General features: G+C 44.7%; 1 protein-coding gene across 4 annotated transcripts in view; it reads left to right on the top strand.

Annotated features, from left to right (window-relative positions):
• The window catches only part of COL18A1 (collagen type XVIII alpha 1 chain), a 145,729-nt gene that overhangs the window by 99,183 nt on the left and 22,621 nt on the right, over window positions 1–23,925 (top strand). For 3 of the 4 annotated variants that reach the window (XM_083154666.1, XM_083154665.1, XM_083154663.1), the window contains 21 exons: window positions 1,061–1,144; window positions 4,037–4,084; window positions 5,113–5,236; window positions 6,659–6,780; window positions 10,488–10,514; window positions 10,602–10,793; window positions 11,708–11,734; window positions 12,319–12,381; window positions 12,693–12,770; window positions 13,529–13,582; window positions 15,077–15,235; window positions 16,189–16,242; window positions 16,773–16,817; window positions 18,227–18,364; window positions 18,899–18,955; window positions 19,399–19,425; window positions 19,867–19,902; window positions 20,462–20,524; window positions 23,023–23,058; window positions 23,333–23,416; window positions 23,548–23,577. In XM_083154666.1, the coding sequence (XP_083010792.1) occupies window positions 1,061–1,144; window positions 4,037–4,084; window positions 5,113–5,236; window positions 6,659–6,780; window positions 10,488–10,514; window positions 10,602–10,793; window positions 11,708–11,734; window positions 12,319–12,381; window positions 12,693–12,770; window positions 13,529–13,582; window positions 15,077–15,235; window positions 16,189–16,242; window positions 16,773–16,817; window positions 18,227–18,364; window positions 18,899–18,955; window positions 19,399–19,425; window positions 19,867–19,902; window positions 20,462–20,524; window positions 23,023–23,058; window positions 23,333–23,416; window positions 23,548–23,577 (1,548 nt within the window). The remainder of the gene's footprint in view (window positions 1–1,060; window positions 1,145–4,036; window positions 4,085–5,112; window positions 5,237–6,658; window positions 6,781–10,487; window positions 10,515–10,601; window positions 10,794–11,707; window positions 11,735–12,318; window positions 12,382–12,692; window positions 12,771–13,528; window positions 13,583–15,076; window positions 15,236–16,188; window positions 16,243–16,772; window positions 16,818–18,226; window positions 18,365–18,898; window positions 18,956–19,398; window positions 19,426–19,866; window positions 19,903–20,461; window positions 20,525–23,022; window positions 23,059–23,332; window positions 23,417–23,547; window positions 23,578–23,925) is intronic. The other variant, XM_083154664.1, reaches the window with a different exon arrangement.

Here is a 23,925-nt window from a genome sequence, read left to right as displayed (position 1 = left end):
AGAGACTGGGTTCCCTTCTAAAAAAAAGAAACCTTGATGCGCCTGTGCCAGCAACATACATTTGTGAGTACGGTACGCATCCAGCATTTGAGAATCCACTCGTGGTGAAATCCCTTAGTGTTGTAAAAGAAACCTTTATGAGCACAATTCTCAATTCTTGAGAGTGAGTACGGGTATGCATTTGAAGAACCCTCTCCCGACTGTTGTGATAAGAATATCTCTGGTCCCTTTCTCTACAAACTGTATCCACACGGGGTTGAGTGGTGACCCCTTCCTTCGGACCGGCAGAAGAAGAGTGACTGCGCCTTGGGACTGATAACTCTCGTTCGTTTTTGGGGTCTGGGATCTCTCCATCGGGGTCCGGGATCCTAGCAGCAGCAGCGCGCGGGGGTCCCAGCAGCGGATATGCCGTCAGCAGCAGGGTCCCTGCGGAAGATGGGAACTAGCAGCGGTATTAATACCGCTACTAGTTCCCATCCGCTGCTGGGACCCCGCTGCCGTGAGTGCTCGGGCCCCGGAGCACACACGGTTTCGGGGCCTATGAACACAACCCCTACCTAGATGCCACCGGTAGGCAAAGAAGATCCAGCTGGGGGTTCATCCACTATCCACCAATGCATTTCAGACCATTTGTTTTTCCTCAGGGTATAATCTCCATTGTACTGGGCCTGGTTGAATCACAAGTTAACAGGGAGATTCCCTAAAATCCTAATAACCTTTTAAAAAGCACTCGGGATTAACACTCCATTAACTAATACATGATAAAATGCCTCTCTGACCGCTAATACAGGCGAATACTCTGCCATCAAATTTAATCGGTGGAATCAACATTCATCCGAAAAAAAAAAAAAAACACATGAAAAGTGACAATTTTTTTGCGTAGGTGAAAAATCACCACTAATTGAATAGCCCGCTATGTTTTCTGGATCATTCCATATTTAACAAACCAACAGTAACAACAACAGGTGCTGTCTGATCTATTTCTTGACCCATTTTGACTATTGAATGTATTGTTCTAACTGATTGCTGGTTTAATACAATATTCTTATATTTTTTCTAGGGAATAATAGCAGAGTTGAAAATGGTAAACGATCCCAGGGCAGCGGAACTACAGTGTGAAGAAGAAGGAGATGATTCCGATGCGGTGAGTTCATCATCTGTATGAAATTGTGTAAGCGGCATTACTCATCGTGACTAATATTCCGCCCAGCCTGTCACGTTTTCTTTTTCTGCACTTCTTTTTTTTTTAAATATAGTTTTATCATTCCTCAGGGTATAGCAGGGCTGCCCTCCAATAATTGTGGTCCCGGTGCAAATATTCCCCAACCTACCCCGGCCTTCATACTTCTAATAGGCCAGACTTCAGATAGGGCTGAGACCACGTTCTCTGTTGCCAAGAAACCAGATTGAAGGACTCTCAGAGTAGGCAATGAACAGCTGGAACCCAAGAATGTAAGGTTCGGACCCATCTGGTTTTGACGAACTGTTGAGGGCCACTTCCGAGATATTTAGAAACACCCAAGGGGAATTGTAAGGAGCTTCATGCAGCTGAGATGTGGCTGGAGCGGGTCACTCACATCTGAGACGCAGTTAGGGTGTTCTGAGGTGGTGCGAGTCCTTGGCAGCTATAGGGGCAGTGGACGGCTTGCAGGGTTTGGATAGAGGTGACAGGCGGCAGGCCAGGCAAGGGTGCATGATAGACAGCGTTGTTTGTCTAGAGTTGCTGTGCTGGAAATAATTGTAAGATGTTGCCATCTATGCTCCCACCTGTTCGGCAACAATAAAAATGTATTACACTAATCTAGAACATGTATATAATGACTGGTGATGCTCAAACGGACTGAATTGTTCCTCTAGCTAGTTTGTGTGGAATGTTTTGAATTGATTCAATAGAATGTTTAAAGCTAAACGGGTATGACCATGGGTAAGGCAGTTTGGGCATATGTCGTATTGTCCGTCGGAATTAACAGGTATGGATCCAAAGCAGATAGCTCTAGTGTGTTTTGTATTGGGAAGGCATAGGGGTGTAGAAAACAGGCGGGAAGGGCAGGGGGGTAGTGCATGCAATAGTTAAAGGATTGCTCTAGCCCAGGGATTGTCAAACTCGGTCCTCAGGATCCCACACCGTTCACGTATTCCAGATCACCCGACAGGCGCACTCATTACTCATTGACACATTTTAAAAGATCCTAAGGTGGAGGTAATTATTTCACGTGTGATTCTGTGAGCAGACCTGGAATACATGCACTGTGTGGGGTCCTGAGGACAGAGTTTGGGAACCTGTGTTGTAGCCTATTTGCGGGGGGCTGGGCTGATAATTATATAGTTGCATATGGGGATTCTCTTCTGGTACAAATAAATGTTTGAATGCAAAACCCATGTAGGGTGCACTTCAAATACTAGCTGCTAATTGGGAATAGCTGCAAAAATCTATTTCTTTTTAGGGCCTGCTGGTGTCGCCAATACTAGGGAACTCATCTTGTATTTTATCATAGAGAAAGCTTTGTAGGACATTTACTTTGGAGCAGCCATTTTCCTCAGCATATGCCTGATTAGATAGCACTTTTTACATTTCCATTGTTCTTACTGATAACTGCAGGCACATCCGCCAAACATGGAAAAATCCTTTTCATTTTCCGACGGGTTATCTCCTGATGACCATAAACTGTCCATGCTGCAAATTTACTTTTAGGGATCAACTAAAATGCAGAGGTCGCCCTTGGCAGCCACTTCCCAGGGCAAAGTGAAAGCATCTTCTACTCCGGTGCAATAAATTCCTGTCAGGCAGCGATATGTCCATTCTTTGTGAGGATGTACCTTTGCATAATAATGTGTATTGATGTTTGCAATGCCAATAATCAATGTTTAATGTCATTAGTTATTGGTGTGCATCTGAGAATCGTGTTAGCTCATCATAAAAACGTGAGCATAAAATACCAAAAAAAGGCCATTATTTTTTAGTCAGAAATCGGTTGCAAGATGCTGCCATCGTGTGGTTGAGTTGGGTATTACTATTTTTGTCATAAAATGCTCATGTATTTACAGTGTGTGGAAAATGTGCACATTTAAGTCCGTATCAATAGCCAGAGACAATTCCCAGAAATATATCCATCAGTAAGCTTACAGGATGTGGGGACTTGACCACTAACAGACAGTTTGAGCAGAAGACCGTATTTGAAGCTCAGCATAAGTACATCCTGTACTTCTGCCATCAATTTTTAGGACACATTTAGGTCTTTGTTTTTTTAAATAGGCAAAATGTACCCAACATCTTTAAGGCTTCTGTTGCTCACTGTACAGTGATTTTAAAACGTTTTTTTTTTTTTATATTTTTTTACGGACAGCACGGATGGTGTAATGGTTAGCATTACTGCCTCACAGCGCTGAGGCCATGGGTTCGATTCCCACCATGGCCCTAACTGTGTGAAGTTTGTATATTCTTCCCATACTTGCGTGGGTTTCCTCCGGGTGCTCCGGTTTCCTCCCACAATCCAAAAATATACTGGTAGGCTAATTGGCTCCAAACAAATTAACCCTAGAATGTCTGTGTGTGCATGTACATGTGGTGGGGAATATAGATTGTAAGCTCCACTGGGGCAGGGACTGATGTGAGTGTTCAACTATACTCTGTAAAGCGCTGCGGAATATGTGTGCGCTATATAAGAAACTGTTAATAAATAAATAAATAAATAAATAAATGTCTCTGGCCAAATACTGCCATCTTGTGGTTCTTTTTAATATTACCTCTATTAAGGAAATAATTGCATTTGTTTAGTGCATTATTGGTATGCAGTCATTATGTCGACATTGGAACACATCATATGTTCTAATGTTGAAATGTGAACATCTAATGGACAAATCGTCAACTCATCGGTTAAAGTTGGGTTATCTGAAAAATATCTTGGCATTGTGACCATCAGCAACATTTTATCATGCTGAACATGTCGACATGGTGTTGACATTTTCATGTTGGCATTATAAATGTCAAAATGGTGCCTGACGACCTAATATGCTGACCACGTATTCATCGTTACAGATCTCTGGAGACTTTGGCAGCGGCCTTCCAGAAAAAGAAGTAGTAGAGGTAAGACAGATATTGTAATAAAAAGTTAAAGAAGTATATGGGTAGAAACATATCTCCTCCCACATATTCTGTAGTGATGCCGTATCTTTTAATTCCATGAATGAGTTTGTATATTTGCCATATAGCTGTAATTCGTCCAGTGACAAAGACTCCTGGATATTTCACACCGCTGCTGTTACACAGTATTTTGACGATTTTTTAAAACTTTTTTAAACCGTTCTAGTTGCAGTGTAGTCCATTGCATTTTTCCAAGGCCACCCACGAGGTGTTTACAGCATGACTGGAGTCTGTCCTTTCTCTGGTAACAAATGGTTTCAGTGATATTTGTTGAAAAACTAAATCTGTGTATTTCTCTGTCTGAGCATCCATCTACCATGTATCATTTGTATGCTTCGGCGCGCCTCCGTTCTGCAGTGAATACATGTATAAGAACAGACCATTCTGTGACCTTTCAGACGTTTTGAAATGAGTTTCATTGATTTTAGTAAGGGTTAAACTTTACTGTGACGATGATCACTCAGAAGCCACAACCACAGATAGTTGCAACTTGCATTATTTTACAATTGGGGGATACAAATATGGGAGCCGATTCAGAACTATTCGCACAGGTCCAAATTCGGAACTGTCCCCCATGGTGGGGATCTATGCATAGGCGATAATGCACATGTACAAACCATCGCAGCGAGCGCCTTTGGCAAACTTTTCATTTGCCGGGGAACTCGCTGCCTGATTAACAAGCAGGGGGCATTCTGGAGCACCTGTCGTTTTGTGGACACGCCCATGAAACGCCCGGTAGACCCCAGCAAACGCTGCTTTAGAATATTCAAAAATGACTTATTACACTATAATGTTCATCCCAGATTATCTGCAAGTGGGGGTTTGTATGTCAATTAAAAAATTGCGTTGGTTATGGCTGGCTCATGACCACATTCGCTGGTTCTGTAAATGCAGCAAGAATATGGGGAAGAAATAACTGTAACAACAGCAGGTACAATAACTAAATGACTTGTTCCTATATTATCATGTAGGTGACTCGTGCTCCACCAAGAATCAAGGAACAGGCACCCATCACAGTACCCCCGATACAGAGACCATCCGTGCAGAGAGAACCTGTGATCACAAAGGAGACTGTACAGAGGGTTGAAGTAGCAGGTCAGGAACCTACGAAATGTTGTGTGGAATTATGTAGGGGGAGATGGAGAAGTTGCCCTTAGCAACCAATCAGCTTGGTTACTTGCCACACACCTAGGCCCACCTCTAGTCTGCAGAGACATGTCCCTAGAGGGGAGCTTATATGTGCACCTCCGCCTCGCCACACACCTGTACCTACCTCTAGTCTGCGGAGACCTGTCCCTAGAGTGGGGCTTATATGTGCACCTCCACACACACCTGTACCTACTTCTAGTCTGCAGAGACCTGTCCCTAGAGTGGGGCTTATATGTGCACCTCCACCTCCACACACACTTGTACCTACTTCTAGTCTGCAGATATATATCCCTAAAGTGGGGCTTATATGTGCACCTCCGCCTCGCCACACACCTGTACCTACCTCTAGTCTGCGGAGACCTGTCCCTAGAGTGGAGCTTATATGTGCACCTCCGCCTCGCCACACACACCTGTACCTACTTCTAGTCTGCAGAGACATGTCCCTAGAGTGGAGCTTATATGTGCACCTCCACCTCCCCACACACTTGTACCTACTTCTAGTCTGCAGAGACCTGTCCCTAGAGTGGAGCTTATATGTGCACCTCCACCTTCCCACACACCTGTACCTACTTCTAGTCTGCAGAGACCTGTCCTTAGAGTGGAGCTTATATGTGCACCTCCGCCTCGCCACACACCTGTACCTACTTCTAGTCTGCGGAGACCTGTCCCTAGAGTGGAGCTTATATGTGCACCTCCGCCTCGCCACACACACCTGTACCTACTTCTAGTCTGCGGAGACATGTCCCTAGAGTGGAGCTTATATGTGCACCTCCACCTTCACACACACCTGTACCTACTTCTAGTCTGCAGAGACCTGTTCCTAGAGTGGAGCTTATATGTGCACTTCCACCTCCCCACACACTTGTACCTACTTCTAGTCTGCAGATATATATCCCTAGAGTGGAGCTTATATGTGCGCCTCCACCTCTCCACACACCTGTACCTACTTCTAGTCTGCGGAGAGCTGTCCCTAGAGTGGGGCTTATATGTGCACCTCCGCCTCCACACACACCTGTACCTACCTCTAGTCTGCGGAGACCTGTCCCTAGAGTGGGGCTTATATGTGCACCTCCGCCTCGCCACACACCTGTACCTACCTCTAGTCTGCGGAGACCTGTCCCTAGAGTGGGGCTTATATGTGTGCATCAGTGTGCTTTATGGTGTACTCTGTCATCATTGTAGTGACCATATATAAGTGGCTGTAGAGCCTGAAACAAACTCTTGTTAACCACAATTATTTTATTTTATGATATACTTATTTAATCCGTTTTAGTTCCGTTATATTATAGTAGTACCCATAGTGGGTTACTGAGACTGTATAGCATAGATAGATAGATTCTCTTGGTGATTGTGGAATCCCTGTTACAGGTCAGGCTGGGCAGAAGGGAGAGAAGGGAGACCGAGGGGAGAAGGGTAACATAGGACTAACTGGTCCTAAAGGGGATGCCGGAGCCAGTACAAGCTCAGGCGTGGCGTCTAGAGGAGAAAAGGTAAGTTGTATTAACTCCTGTAAAATTAAATGTGACTGTAGCATCATATGTGATCTGTGACTTTATATGAGTCAGCTGTATGGGCTTCTCTTCACATCGCTGCTTTGTGAGGGATCCCAGCATGCCCCGCAGCCGCCAGCTTCTCTGCGTAAGCGCAGAAGGAATTCCCCGTATGAAACGAGGAAATGCAGGCAGTTGCGGGGATCGCAAAGGGCAGCTGTTATCAGGAGAGCTGCCCTTTTGTGTTGCCCATTGCGTTGTCAGTACATATGAGATGAGCATCAGGCCAAGACGGGATGTACCAAGATGGGCTGCTTGGTACATCCCAGCCGACATGAGGAAACTTACTGACATATACAGACCAATCAGCATGCACCTGCACTGTGTGAGAAGGACATTGGTCACTGACATTGGTATGCTCCTCGTATACCGCCTCTACCTGTGCTGCCTCCTATTAAAGGGATTCCCACCTCTAAATCTTTATGTGTTGTGTATGCAGTGTGCATTCTTCACTGAACTCCACTTCCAACCTCTTCTCTCTTAAGCCCCATACATGCTGAGCAATATAACAACATTTCGGACCTATCGATATGGGTAATATCGGCTATATCGTTTGCCCAGGAGTTCAAGAGAAATCATTGACGTTGTTTGTAAACAATATTGTTTAGTCTGTATGGGGCTTTGCTCTCTATGTCTATATACAAGTGTCGTAAAATAGAGTACACCAATGTGCAGCTGGGATGGGGAGTTGGGCATGTACAGATGTATTGCTATGTCATTAGATTTGGTTTATAACTGCTTTAGGGGAACTGCTGTATATGGGAACGCTTTGGAAATGGTGTTTGTTTGCCTATAATATTTGCAGTTAATTGGCTAAAGTTAGAATAAGGGTGATATCTCGCTATATATTATTGTACAACTGTGCATTTATTATATGCTGGCACTTGTCCCTCATTTCCTCCTCGGAGCACTATCCCTGTCACCAGTGAATCTTTGTACCCATGCCCCTCCCCCCCAGGTATGAATATTGGACTAAAGGTGGCCATACACTGCTGCGATGTCCATCCGATCTCCCTCCGGGTGGCAGGATCACATGTGATACATCGCATGCGGCCTTTTTACATACGACTTATTGCATGCGACCCGGGTTGCCGCCGCCAGGAGGGGATAGGGATGGCCACCATTGTCATTGCCATCGATGCTTGCCTACCACTTGTGACCTTACTTCTTCGTAGCAGCTCACCCAGAGGCAGGTTCTGGAGGTGGTGTGGCAATCCGTACAATTGTTTGTTTGTTTGTGTGTGTGTGTGTGTGTGGTGTCGTTCCCTTCCCCCCCCCCCCCCCCCGTAGCACTACCACTGGATGCTGCAGCACATCGGGCAGAAAGTGAGAGGAGACTGCTGCTGAACAGGGAGTCAGGGTGGTCCAGCTGCAGTGGACAGTATGACAGATCGGCAGTGTGCTCTGAGTGGTAGGGAACACATACAATGGGCCTAATTCAGAACTCATCACACTGGTGGTTATCGATAGCCTGCACATGCAGATGGCACATAGTAAGCATGTCCGGGGCCCTCCTGCGATAAATTCCTCATTTTCTGGGAGTGTCAGGGAAAACGCAGGCGTGACATCAGCTCCAGCACCGATCAGCCGGTTTCTATTGCAGATGCCAAGTAAGTCCTGGGCTATGCACAGGCTGCACACAGTCGGGATTTGCATCAATTCGCAGGCCTGCGCAGGGTGGGAATTCACTGTGGCGGTGCGGCGTGTATCTAATCGCAGGGCTTCAAAAATTAGCAGCCCAGCATTCCGGTCTGAATTAGGCCCAACTTGCCCTTCCCGTAATCCAGTCTGATGCTGGATGTCTGCCCTTTTGTAGGTTACAGGATCCTATTCATCCCCCTGCACATTGGAGTTGCTTGCTCTTATGTAGGCTACACACCAGGGCGATTTGGGCTCCAATCCCCCAATTTCAATGCGTCGTACAACCGATTGTATGTAAAAAGAGCAGACTCGTGCCTGTTTTCAGTCCGATTCCAATCCGTTGCGCGCCCCCCAACGGTCGTCTGTCGGATTGGAGGTTTGACCCTCTGCAGTAAAGATTCGGCAATCTCCCTTAGATTTGGTACCGATCGTATGCAGATCGTGTGTTTGTAAATCCTGCGACCATTGTGCGATTTCAAAGGAAATCATTTCACGATTGTCACATGACCATGGTCGTTCTGGTGTGTACCCGGCATTACTATGCTTAATGAGTCAATCCCCTCGTCCGTCCCCCCCCCCACACACACAAACACGTTCGACCCTGCGTCCAGCCTCAGTACACCACTCACAGGAGATGCCTGGCACGAGTGAGCCGCAAGGTCCCGTGCAACTCGGTCAGCGCCAAACTTCTGTATTTGCTGAAAATGTGTCTTAGTTGCAATGTGATACTACTGGGACACACCAGGGGACTCTGCTGAATAATTTGATATACGGCTGTATATGAAGCGCAGAGGAACTTGATGGTTATGGTATAGATGTGTTTTTCATGATTTTTTGGCTTCTATGAAATTGTACATCAACATGGACACCGCAAATATGTACTGTGTCCCCTCACTTCGCTCGCCATACTTCGGGCGCGGTGCCTCGCTGCTTTCGGCACACTATTACATTCCCACTCTATGCCTACTTGGATAGTAAAGTATGGATAACCACATAACAAAAAAAATCATGAAAAACTCATGTCAACTCTTTGATGGTCGACCTTGCCTATGTTGACCATAAGGTTGTGTCGACATAAGGTACGTTGACCCTTTTTAGGTATCAACCTAGTCACTGTCAACCTAGACATTGTGCATCCACTCAGGGATTTACTCCCTTCCTTTTAGTAGCTGCTTGACAAATCACCCTGCACCTGATCAGTTACCTAGGTAACAGAAAGACCCCTATTGTCTATCCACCGACTGCATACTGGACTTGACATGGAAAAATATAACAGCTGCTGCATTGTAGCACTCAGGGGCGTAACTACCATAGGTGCAGGGGGTGCAGCTGCTATGGGGCCCAGAGCTGAAGGGGGCCCATCTTTACTGTCAAACTAATATGTTTTGCATACATTTATCACCATCAGTTGCTAAATAGGGGCCCTTACAAACTTTTGCTATGGGGCCTACAAATATCTAGTTACGCGCCTCTGGTAGCACTTCATATGCAGATTCAGAGACCCAGATATACAAGTATCACATTTCAAATGAATCAGCTCCGTATCCTGGTGCATCCTAGTCACATCTTGTGAGAGGGCAGCCAGCCCACTTGGCGAAGCAGGGGGCCGGGCTGGCGGGAGTGATGCAGATAGGGGGCGTGGCTCACTTCAGGAGGCTGTACAGGGGGCGTGACACTTGCGATCCACAGAAATCCCATGTGGATAAAACAGGACCGATTTATAAAGCAATTCTTATCAAAATTGCTGCATTTTTGACACCATCACTTTTTAGACCTGTCATTTGCTCCATTAATCTGCCAGTGAGCCAGATCTACAGTAATAACGAGAAGCCCCCAACTCCACTCCCATTAGTGCCTACCGGCCGGCATATCCCTATTGGGCTTCTCCTGGAGAGGAGTAATCTAATGTAGACTAGTATACTGTTTCATTGTGCAGATCTGTTTACTCAGATAATGTGATATTATTATCATATTATATATTAATACTTGCCTTTTAATTAATGTAGGGTCAAAAAGGAGAACTTGGAGTTAAAGTGAGTATCTCTTAGGAAGTTTGTAGTGGTTTAAGGTCTGTTGAATCATCACCTACAAGTAACCTATCAAATTTGTCTCTCTTTTAGGGTGGTGCAGGATTCGGATACCCAGGAGCGAAGGGACAGAAAGGAGAATCAGGACCTCCTGGCCCACCTGGTCCAGCTGGTCCCCCAGGGCCGTCAGTTTTGCAGAAGAGTGATGGCAGCACCGTGCAGCAGATCACCGGCCTCCCCGGTCCACCCGGTCCCCAAGGAGCTCCAGGGAATGAAGGAGAACCTGTAAGTTGTCTTCACTCTTTCTGTTTTTGAATTGCAAAGCATTCTGGGAGTTATAGTTCATTGACTCAAAAGCATTCTATGAGTTCTTCAACTGCGGAAAAGCCAGAAAGGTTGCGGATAACCTGAAAATGAACGAATGACGAATAATTATATGAATGAATAGGGTATCAATGTTCTATTTATTTATTTAGTTTTTTTTATTTAATTGGAGAATGGTCCATCCCCAATCCATACATATGGCACAAAGTATTGGTGTCTGATGACTGTACCCATAGAGGTTCTTAGGATGTAATGTTTGAAAGCCATTCAGCCAAGAGAGCTGTATATTTGTCCAGTCATTTTGCATTGGCCAGTTTCAATGAGTAATACACATCAATCTGTCTAAACTAGGGCTGGCCAAACCGGTCATCTACTAACGGTCCACGTTTTCCAAATCACTTAGTAGAAAATGTGACAGTTAGTAATGACTACAGCTTACAACTAACGGCACAGCTGTACCACACAGGCACTGCCGGGTTATGTGAACACAATTCTAGCCAATCATATGCATTGCTGAGTAATGTCAGGTGGAGTCCGAGGTATAAGCATCTCCGCTGCAACTATTCTGGCGATTGAATGGGTATAAATGGATGACAGCCATGTGGCGCATAGATTACATTGTGTTTGAGTACTGTTGGAGATCCTCATTTATTTCCAAGAACGCAGTGCGGCAACAATTGTGTCCGGTTCATGGCTTACTCGGAGTCAGGCCTGGAGTGAGTAGAAACATGTATTAAGTGATAACTTATTGAATATTTGACATTTGGGGATGAGGTCATTAATTGTAACTGGTGGCGATAGGTAGAGTTTGGGATTCTGTGGATCTGGTCTCCAAGCTGTGTCATAACTGAACTTATCTGTATCTTTGATTACAGGGTGATCCGGGCGAAGATGGCAAGGCTGTAAGTCACTTATGTGTTTTACAGTATACATATTACAGAATACATAGGTTCTGTTTTATATATTACAATATACATACACACACATATATGGCTGAGGTGCCATCCCAGGGCAGAGGAGTACTCCACCAATAATACAGGGTACAGAAAGGCGCGGCACTCTGCAAACTTAATCCAAATTATGTAATGATACAAAAGGCCAGGTGTCACATCAAAGTTTCGGGGTACAAACACCCCATTGTCAGGGGTATTTGTACCCTGAAACGTTGATGTGACACCTTTGCCTTTTGCACTATTAAATAATTTGGATTTAGTCTGCAGAGTGCGGCCTTTCTGTATCCAGTATATAGATTGATAGATAGATAGCACAGTATATAACCGTTTTCATATATAGTACAGTATAAATATACTCTGGACCATTTTTTCGCATACTAAGAAGGTTACATTTGTGCGTTAACTCCTGATTATTTTACATAACAATAAAAACAATAACTATACTTAAACCCCAACATTTCATTCTATTGATTGTCATCAGGATACAATATAGATAGATCTTAATTATTTATGTACATTTTTGTTGCACACAGGGCGAAATTGGACCTCAGGGCTTCCCAGGAACCCCAGGTGATCCCGGGCAAAAAGGAGAAAAGGTACGACGGATGTGATTGGACGAGTTGCATGTTTCTGCATTTTGGCTATTTCTGTGTAGCTGCAGACACTTATCCAGCATTGTGCAGATTTTCTATGAACCCCTGTGATTGGCCAGGAACATGGCTCCAGTGTCAACTAATTAGATATGTCGTAAAGCCCCACCTACACATGTGATTAACATTCAGTATAACGCTCCTGTGTTATGCAGTTATTGCAGTAGGCAATCACCCTAATTAAGTATGTATGTATGTATGTATGTATGTATGTATGATGTTTGTTTCTGTAAAAATCGTTATGTTTCTTTCTTTAGGGTGATGTTGGAGTTGGCATTAGAGGTCTTCCCGGACCACCTGGTCCACCAGGCCCAGGTTCCAAAATGGATAAACTGGTAAGAAGGTTCTCAAAGCCAAAACTTTTTGAGGATTAATTATTTTTGGTAGAATATTCTAAGAAGCTGGGCTACCGTAGAGGGCTCGGGAGAGGTCAAAGAAATGTTTGTAATCATTGCATGTGCACACCATTATTAATCCATACAGATTGGTCGATTAAATAAATTCACCCCTAGCAATTTGTATAAATCTACATCAGCCAAGAAAAAATGACTACAGAAGCACAGACATAAATCAAAAATGCAACAAACTCTTATGCTACGAAAAATGACATGAAGTTTAATTGACGTAATTCAGACTAAAATAACCCCTTGGGTGCCAAATGAATTTGTCAAAATAGGTGTGAAAATTGCCAAGCAAACATCTTTATTTATCATGACCTGTAACGTTACCTTATCTAGGAAATATAATCTTTTACACAAGATTTTTTGTTTGAATTTATATAACAAATGTGAGCGACGCTGGCATTTTTAATGGCTATTTTGCGCCTCTCTCACAGAAATGTTGGCATTCAAAGGGTTAAAAAAAATAAACTGAAATATCTTAGGGTTCTGGACTTTACAGTGAGAATTCTGATAAATGCACCCCATATTTTATCAAAGGCTATTGCCAGTTTTACAATTATCTTGTAATGTACTAAAGTTCCGCTCAGGAAATAGGGACATACAATATGTAACAAAGGGTAATTATTGTCAGTCACACATGATACTGATGATGATACATGATGATATTTTAATTTCATGTCCTTTGTTTGTAGACATTCATAGATATGGAGGGTTCTGGATATAGCGGTGATCTGGAAAACATCAGGGTAAGTCTATGTTAAAAAGACTCTAAACATTTTTTTTATTTTCCCTTTAAATTTCTATGTGTACATCATGGGGTTAATATTTATCAAACCGTAATACCATTGCAGGTATTGTCTTTGCCTCTGTAACTGCAGAAATCAGTCTCAATTACTTGCTGATAGATTAACTGACTTCTGACAAAAGTACCTGCATTTCCATAGTTGTGGGGTATATAGATTGTAAGCTTCACTGGGGCACTTTGTAATAGGTCCATGCTAAATTAATAACTGTTAATAAACAAATAATCATCATCTTATTTTAGAGGTGTGGCTTAATGCCAACAGCAAATCAGATATCAGAAAAAGTCGCAAAATAAGATGCCCGGTGCTACATGGCATTGCATGTCTAGAAGCCAGGGACGTGCAGTCAGGGGAGGCAGGGGAGGCAGTGCTTCCCCTGTCAATTTGTTTTAAAATAATACATATACTGTACATACATATTCTGTGTCATAAGTATTTTCTTTATATTATTTTACTGGTTTGAATGAATGAACCTAGTTTGGGAGGCATCGATAAGCGTGCCTCCCAAACAGAACTGCAAGGGGACAAAGCGGGGGGCGGGGCTTGGGGCAGGGCTAAGCAGTGGGCTAAAAAGCTCATTAAAAATAACACTAAAAGCGGCACTTTTAGAAGTGCCTAATTGACAGGGGCTGCTGTGATTGGACAGCAGATCCAGCTGCTGGCCAATCACAGCAGCCCCTGTCATGTAAGCTTCCGAAAGTGCCGCGTTTGCTCCCTTCTCCCCTGCTCCCCGAGTCCCAATGCTGTGACCTGTGCTGTGCTGGAGAGTCAAACGGGCGGGGATGGAGGTGTCAGCAGAGGACGACTGCTGCGTGCGCCGGTGTCAGGTGCGTGGGGGGGTGTTACAGCGGGCGGGGACAGAGGTTTGCGGCAGGGGATGGATGTTGCCTGCTGCTGGAGGAGGTGGGCAGCGGGTGTCGGCGGCAGCGGGGGGGGGGGGGGGGGGGGTTGCGGTGCAGTGGTGGCTGTGACAGTGCCTCTCCGTTCACAGCCACCACTGCACGTCACTGCTAGAAGCAGGGTCGCCAACAGGGGGGTGCTGTGGGTACAGCTGTCCTGGGCCCCGGCCTCTGTAAGGGGAGCTCATTTTGCCCCCTGCAAACCCCCCCCCCCCCCAACTACCTCCGCTGTGCTGCCTGCTTCTTCAATGCAGGACGCTGGCGGCCAATTAAAATGCTGCACCGGCTTTTGAGCCAATCAAAGCGTGTGTACCGTTAGCCAATCAGTGGCAGCCCTGTCTAGAAGGGTTGTTTTACAGAAAGGACAGATGTATGTGGACACATCTGTATGTTTCGGAGTAGATCTGTAATTAGGAAATGCTGTGATATATATACTATAATGCAGTAATGAAAGAAAGAGAGAAATAACAAGAGGCATACATCGCCTGAGGCTGCTGTCTGATATAAACCTCTGATCTTATGTCTGTTTCATTTTCAGGGACCACCTGGTATGCCTGGTCCACCAGGTCCTCCTGGTGTACCCGGATTACCAGGTGTGCCAGGACAGTTTGGAATGAACACCACGGCAATGCCAGGTCCCCCTGGTCTACCTGGTCGCCCTGGAACGGATGGGAACTCCGGCCCCCCTGGTCCTCCGGTAATGTCTAATGTTCTAGCGGATGTGTTATGTATAATGTCATGAGACGGGTCCTCCTGCTTGTGGGGTAACTAGCACTGCGGCTGTTATAATCTCCTATATCGTGAGATGTATCAAGCATCACATTTTGTATGCGATCTACTGTATACCGCCACCCATTGCAAGCATAGCGGCGTGTGGGGAGTGATGAGAGGGATCTGATTGGATCCCACTCAGAGGGTAGTGCAATAAGAAGCCCATATGCTTCTATTAGTTAACACCATCAAAAGATGGCATTGTCCAAGGTGTACCGGGTCCAAATCCAGAATCTGTAGCATTCCAGAGCTTTGTGAATTTGAGAAAAGCGGTCAAACATCCATTTCCAAAGGTTTAGCCACATTTGTAGGTTTGCTGCATTCCTCCTGTTCTAGCCGTAGATTATTGAAACCCAGTAACTTGCTTATTTTAGTGAAAACAATGTCAGTCGGTCCAAGACCAACTAGCTTTAGCCCTGCATGCTCCAGATCAGTGCTCAGTCTGGAGGGGGTACCCCCCAAATAAGGGGTACCCCCTCCAGAACTTACCTGCCCATGTTGAAGCCCAGGGCTGCCCCAATGCCCTTTGGCGCGGTGGGCATCAGGCTGATAAATGGTGTAAAATTAGAATAAAACTATTGTGTATTGCTGTGACCACAAGTGTCCATGCCTCTATCTTCTGGGAACCCTTAGTATTAGTGCACTACTATCCTGAGACAATACACAGGTGGCTCTCGATATCTTAGAATCAAGGAACCCAAAAAACAGAGCCTGGGCCTCACCTGCAGATCCTCATTATGGGATATCTCTGCTTTAGAATGGATATTTAGTTAGGTGTTAGGGGTTTAAGCCCATGATAATTACTGTGCATCCTACTGCTCTGCATTGTGCATTCATTTTTAGTTTATTCAAGCCAACATTTGTATTTCATTTTATTAGGGTCCCCCTGGAAAAGACGGAATCCCGGGTACCTCAGGCGTTCCTGGAGAGAGGGTGAGATGTTTGTATATATTTCTGTATAGTGATATTATGTGATCAGATTGCGGCTGACGATGTGCTCGCCTGACTGACCTTAGGGAGAGATGTACTAAGCCAGACATAGCCAAACGATGGTCCTCCAGCTGTTGTGAAACTACACATCCCAGCATGCCTTGCCATAGTTTTAGCATTCTCTAAAAGCAAAACTGTGGCAAGGCATGATGGGACTTGTAGTTTCACAAAAGCTGGAGGGCCATAGTTTGGCGAGTGATCAAGTGGAGAGAGATAAAGCACCAGCCAATCGGCTCTCAACTGCCATGTTGCAGGCTGTGCTTGAAAAATGACAGAAGCTGCTTGGCTGCTACTTTATCTCCCAGCTTTAGCGCATCTGCAATCTAGGATTACAGAGCTCTAAGAAAAGATCACCACCATCCATGTATAAGAAAAACCCATACAAATCTGTAGGCAGCTTTTATGTTTGTCTTCATCTTAAACTTATCATTCCTTTACAACTAACGTAAACCATTTATTTGATTCCGGTCTAGGGTGAGGATGGAGATGTCGGACTTCCCGGAGCTCCGGGCCAGAAAGTAAGTTGAGCATTTGTGCGTCTTTGTGTAATTTGAATTCTCAGGATTTGAATCTGAATATTTTCCTCAGAAATCTTTTCAATGTCTCACAGAACAAATTTCCTCCAATCCCCTCTTATCTAAGGGAGATTCTCGCTGAGTTTTCCCATGAGGCAGTGTCCCAGGTAACAGGTGTCAAACTCCCAGCATGCACTGTAATGTGGTGCCGTGTTTGGTTCTACCAGCATGGAATGCAGGAAGTTGATCCCAACATTTTACCCAGCATGCAGAGGAGATTTGACTCTTGAGTGCACTATTTACAGGATTGCCGTCTACAAAGCCAATACCGTCGGCTGCCATTTTTTTTTTTTTGTACAATTTTATAATTAGGTGTTTTCTATATTATGTCCCGTGAAAATGGCAAAACTAAAATGATCCCTGGCATGCAGTACAAAAAAAAGCGCATGCTGTGGCGTAACCTGAAGTGCGTCTCTGTACATTGTTGTGTGTGATGCTTTTGGGTGAGATTCAATTAGTCACATTCTCTCAGTTAATGCACTGGAAGATGGTCCAGTGGTTCTCGTGGCTAAATGAATTCAACCTTTTGATTTAATGGGTTTGTTTTTTGTGTGTGTTGCAAAGGGAATTCTTTTGTGATTTGAAACAGGGGTGCGAAAAGGGTTTATTAATCCAAACGTAACAAAAAATACAAAATCAAAAGCAAAAATGGAGTGCTGATACAAACATGAAGCTTGAGGACAGAAGAAATACAAAATCACACCTCAATACTTTCAGCACCTACAGTGTAAATTCAGAAACATCATAGTGGATTGCACTTTTGTGTACCAAGGCGCCCCCTAGTGGTCACTGACCTCTCCTTTGCACAGATGTACTTTTTGGCGAGGCAGGAGTCAGATACAGTGGGGTAAAATGAATAGGATGAGAGATTCAGAAAGTGAGAGATTTGGTGAGAAATCTCCAGTTATTTTAAAGCGGCAATCATTTACACTGCAAAATCAAACTAGTTTTGCAGTGTAAATGATTGCCGCTTTAAAAAAAAAAACCTGGAGTATTCTTACCAAATTTCTCACTTTCTGAATCTCTCGGCCTATTACATTTCCCCCCAGTATGACTTAAGGGACGCAGATCATTGTCTTCACTGAACAAATACTATATATTTATTTTTGTAAAACAATTGTTTTTTGACCAAATAACATCAATAGAGTTAATAAGGACAAGCGTTCCGTACCTTTTTAAATTGCATGTTATGTGTTTTTTAAAACATATTTTATTATGATTTATAAGAACCAAAACCTTCTGTATCCTACAAAGACTAAATGTATTCTGTGCTCTGTGCAGTGGCACCTGCCGAAACAGTTGTGACTCGTATATACAGCAATTTGCTTTAATCGTTTTTTACTTTATTACAGGGCACTACTGGAGAACCTGGAATTCCAGGTATCTCGGGAGAAACAGGGTTGGCTGGGCTTCCAGGACCAATTGGACCACGCGGATTGCCCGGCCCCCCAGGACCTCCCGGCCCCGCGCGTGGATTTGGTGTTGGATTTGTAAGTACTTAAAAAACAGGTTAGATTAGTATGTGATTGTAGGATGACTTATTCAATGCAATGAATACAGTGCTGACATGGTCTTGTCTGGAAAATACCAATGGGAGTGGTCCACGTCAGTGGTGCAGTGCATACATAATCGCGGCACTGACCATCATGGTACAGGGACACCTGAATGGCATCATCAAGCGCCCATGCCCCTCTCTCCCACAGCAGCAGTGTACTAAGGGAATGTATCATCTGAAACCGTTTTGTTCACGCGTTTCGCTCTTCTAAGATGCCAGGAAGGGGCTGTAGTTGATTTTCATAGAAGGGGCCGTTAATATTTTTCCCGTGCACATATCATCTATCCATCATATCCTACAAGACCCTATGTTTGGTTCCTCAAAATAAAATGACCCACGGACGGTAAGATGTGCTGAGCGGCCTGATTACAGAACTAAAGTGAAAAGATACGGAAAGGACATGAAGTATAATACAGTAGCCCCATCACTTCCTTGTAATGGTGGTGACGCTCTGTTCTCTTTCTTCCAGGATGACATGGAAGGTTCCGGAATTGGTTATGGTGGTCGAGACCCACAGGTATCAGTGGTAATCACAGCAATATTATGTCTGTCAGGAAACTGGCTGCTTGCACTTTGGGCCTGATTCAGCCCTGTTTGCTAGGCTGCACCTGTTCGCAGCCTACCGAACAGGTAAACCCCACCTGGCCGTAAGTGATAAGGGAGTAGAAGTGAGCCAGAGGAGAAGTGGCCCATGGCAACCAATCAGCTGCTCTGTATATTTATATTATGCAAATTATAGATGTTACTTCAGTGCTGATTGGTTGCCATGTGCCACTTCTTCTCTGGCTCACTTCTCCTCCCTTATCACTGCTTCATACATCTGCCCCATAGAGCTTTATTAAATGTCATTTTTTCTATAAGATGTGACAAGTAAAATGTTTTTTCTTTGTGTAACATGTAAGATCCGCGCAAGTTGAACTTTTTTTTTTTTTAACCTTATTGAGTGAAATATCTTTCTTTCTTTACTAGGGAATGTCTGAAATCCCAGGAAAAAAGGTAGGTAACTTCCAATATACTTGTGTGTGTGTGTGTGCTTAGTAGAGTGTGAGCAGTGTGGATGAGGATTTAAGGTGCCCATACACGGTACAATTTAACAGGTGCGATGCTCGCTCCCGCACACATGCTGCCCATACTTTTTGTACTAGATTGCATCTCATTGCATTGCAAAAGGTATACGATGCAATGCGATCTAGTCCAAATTGCATACAGTAATTGTACCGAGTATTGGCACCTTAAGCCTGTCTGTGTACCACTGCAGCCTGACGCGTTTCTCCCAGTGGGTATCATGTTTCCTGTTGATTGAAGTCTACCTTATAAGTTACTGCTCTGTTAGCAGAACATCATATGTGAATTGCGCATTAGTAAACTATCGGATCTGCAGCTGCATTACAGATTGGAAATGTTAATATATATATGTAATCTGCTTTTTTACTTCAGGGAGACCAAGGAAGTCCAGGGTTTCCGGGATTAAAGGTAACAGATTATTCAATGTGTCTGCAATTGTACAAACCATACACTTCAGTTTCCTGCCATAACTGTAGCTTCTATAAGATCCAGGGGTAGATTTATTAAGCTCGGTGAAGTGATAAAGTGTCTGTTTTTTATCATCGGCCAATCAGCTCCTACCTGTCATTTTTCAAGCCAGGCCTGTAGTGTCCACAGTTAGGAGCTGATTAAATCAGACACTTTATCACTTCACCAAGCTTAATAAATCTGCCCCTTAGTTATTAAAACTTGTGGAAAGATAAAGTGGATGGGGAAAAAAGTACCAGACAGTCAGCTCCTAACTGCCATGTTACAGGCTGGGAGTGAAAATGACAGGAGCTGATTGGCTGGTAATTTATCTCTCTCCACTTTCCAAAGATTGGACAGATACATCTTTACCCAGCTTTATATATCAGAATCTTGCAATTAATACTGTATGTGTTCATTCATCTGTATTTTAATTAAATTCCCAATTTCACTGCTTTTATATCATCTGTAGTGTGGCTAAATATATTTATTCTCTCTCTTCTATTCCGGTCTACTTTAGGGAGATCGGGGACAGGCTGGTTTGGATGGCAGACCGGGATTGGATGGATTCCCAGGTCCACAGGTAAAAATGAACCCTGTATGGGCTATAAAAGTGTGACCATTGCCTCCACTAGCAAGCGCTTACTATATATGTGCAGCATCCAGACCGATAAATACATATGGTTCAAACTTTCACCAACACTATATTGCCGGCTATCATTGTTTGCAGCAACCATATGCAGTACACACAGGTGCGGGTCATAGGATCGCCACAATGAAGGTCAATAAACATTATGTTGACAGGGTCAACAGTCAACAGGGCTTAGGGTGACCCATTAAATAGGTTGACATGGTTAAGATTTGGAAGGTGACACAAGCATTAGGCCAACAATGGCAAGGTCTAGAGTCTAAATGTCGACACGAGTTTTGCCCTTTTTTTATCCAAATTTCGACATAAGTCGACATGGACACCGGACCAGTGTACCGTGTCCCCACGCATGGCTCGCTGCACTCAGCACATTATTAAATTCTCCTACCATGCCCTAGTGGATAGTAGGGTATGAAATGGCGCCTGTCGGCACATGTTGGCTCAGAAAAATTCATCTTTTGACTGTCGAGCTTCCCATTGTCGATTCATTGCTTGTGTCGAACTTCCGACCCTGTCTACCTTAGCCATGTTGACGTATTTCATGTGTCGATCTTTTGTGGTCGAAGTACAGATGGAGCCTTCTTCAGCTAGCCATGGTGAGCCGAGGCCTATTGTTCTCAGCTGCAATACAAGACATAGAACAATACAGTAGGGGATTAGCAGGGGATAAAGTCCGCCAGCTCTGGCTCACTTAATGCTATGAAAGGGCTAGACGAGGATGGCTCTATCTGTACATAGTGTCGCCCTATGCCCGTATCCTGTACCAGGGGTGTCAAACTCAAATTCATCGGGGGCCGCATCAGCAGTTTGGTCACCCTCAAAGGGCCGGTTGTATCTGTAGGACTATGTGTCCACTCTTTGGGGTTTATTCTAGTTCATTCTTTCTGACAAAATCCTTCTTAGATGGACAAAACCATGTGCACTGCAGGGGGGCAGATGTAACATGTGCAGAGAGAATTAGATTTGGGTGAGTTATTTTGTTTCTGTGCAGGGAAAATACTGACTGCATGATTTTACACTTCAATATAGATCTCACTTTGAAGAAAAACCCCACCCAAATCTAATTCTCTCTGCACAAGTAACATCTACCCCACCTGCAGTGCACATGGTTTTGTCCATCTAAGAAGGATTTTGTCAGAAAGAATGGACTAGAATAACCCCCTTTATTATCATAATAGTGTCCTTCATACAAGTATGTCCCAAATAATACCACTGTAACTCAGCAGTAGCATTTCCCTCCTGCTATTGCTGTGAACTGCAGTGCATTAGGGTACACGCTGCTTGCACAGGGGGGCAGCACTCAGTCTTAGGGCATATGTCCTGCTTATTATCATGGGACACAGCAATTAATGATGGGCTGCAATGTGCCAGTGCACACACACACATAGGCAGAGAGTTTGACACTTACCCGCTCTGATGCGTCCACTCCAGTCTGAGCTGCTCCACCACCAAGGACACAGCTGCGCTCTCACACAGGCGCATTTCCCCCTCCTCGCACTATCTATCCAGGAGTGGGGGGGCAGCGTGCTCCCGGTCACTGTGCAGTGCACACTCAGCAGTAAGTGACCTGGAGCGCACAGCAGCAGCAGCACCATTCACCACGACGGACCTGCTCTTTCCTCTCTCTGGCTCCTATACAGCAGGTGGGAGTGGAGGAGGGGTTGACGACCGGCGGCACTGTGCTAGAGGGCACACGTTCTCTGGCTTGTAGGCTGCCGCGCATGCGCTGAAGAGGCGGCTTTCTTGTTTAAAAAAAAAATCGAGAATAAAATGTGAAGGCTGGCGGCGGCTGCGCGGGCCACATGAAGAGGTCTGGCGTGCCGGATTTGGCCCGCGGGCCTTGTGTTTGACACCCCTGCCGTACACACTGACTAGATAAATTATAGGCATAGCACAGTTTTACTCATGGGCAGCTAGTTCTGTTTACTAAACACCTGCAACAGGGTCCCGGATGATGGCGCGACAGTCGGGATCCCAACAATCAGTATCGCAACATCTGAATCCCGACTTTTGAAATGCCCGATAGTCGGGATCCTGACTGACAGGGGTCATTGTCCCTCATGGGGGTCTGTGACCCGCATAGAAGGAGAATAGAACCTGTGGCAAGCTCAGCGACGCCGAACGGGTCTTCTTTGCGCTCGCCCCCTGTCGGAGTACCGGCGGGCAGGCTTCCGATGTTGGTATACTGACCGGCGGAATCCCGTCAGCCCATCATACCATGCTTCTTCTGTGATTTCTGTTCTGTTGCATTCTCTATGGGGCCAATTTATATGTTGCATACGCCTCCTGCTGGGCATCTATGGTACTGGGCTTTTATCAGAACTATTCACTTGTTACTCCGCTCAGGCAACCATTAGCATTGTACCACTACAGCAGTCACTAAGAACTTAACGTAAAAAGTTTTTCATATGAGAATTTTTTTTTTTCTGCAGGGTGCAAAGGGAGATAAGGGCGATCAAGGTGAACGGGTGAGTGTAATGGATAATCATATATAATCTATATCCTGGTACCCGGTCTGGTTTCGTTCAGGGTTATACAACAGGGACTACTGTATCTACTGTCATGTCCCGGGAATGAGTGACGTGTAGCTAGCGTTGTACGATGAAGTCTTTCCTGATGATTAAGACAAATATGGGACTATTGATTTAGGTTTATTTTTATGTCCTAATGTGTAAGCGGACTACAGGGGTACACCCCTCACCCCATACCAGTCCATGTAACAACATGTAATCCTGTTTGCAGGGGGAACCTGGCCGTGATGGAGCTGGTCTTCCTGGTCCACCTGGGCCTCCTGGTCAGATCATCTACAGATCACGGGAGAGCACAGTAAGTATTGCTGCACTGATGCCGTGGCTCTACATTCTGTCTTCATTTTCCACCATCATGTTGAGGTTTTTGTCATGTCACATTGGAATCCCTGTATGTTTCAAATAATTTTCCTTTGTTTTATTTTTTAGGACATATATGGAGGAAATAATGGAGGAGAGGTGAGTGGCGCGGACCTGTGACCGGAATATGATACATACAGTGTGTATGGCTTTATCCCTTAGGGGAAGATTCATCAAACCTTCTAAGGAAGACAAGCGGAGACATTGTAACCAATCAGATTCTAGCTTCCATTTTATAGGATGTACTAAATAAATGCTAGGTAGAATGTGGGTGGGTGCTGTAGTCTGCACCTCTTCTTGTACTCCTCAGAAGGTTTGGTTACTCTTCCCTTTAATCACATTCCCTGCGTCCAGTCAGTGGTGGTTCCAATTCAAAATTCAAATAGGAGAGCCACACCCACTGCCACCAACTGCCATTCCAAACTGGCAGTGGGTGTGGCTCTCCTA

Source organism: Crinia signifera, chromosome 7, assembly GCF_055691185.1.
Source record: "Crinia signifera chromosome 7, ASM5569118v1, whole genome shotgun sequence".
NCBI lineage: Eukaryota > Metazoa > Chordata > Amphibia > Anura > Myobatrachidae > Crinia > Crinia signifera.
Note: the sequence above shows the minus strand (reverse complement) of the source record. Positions and strands in the feature narration are given on the sequence as shown.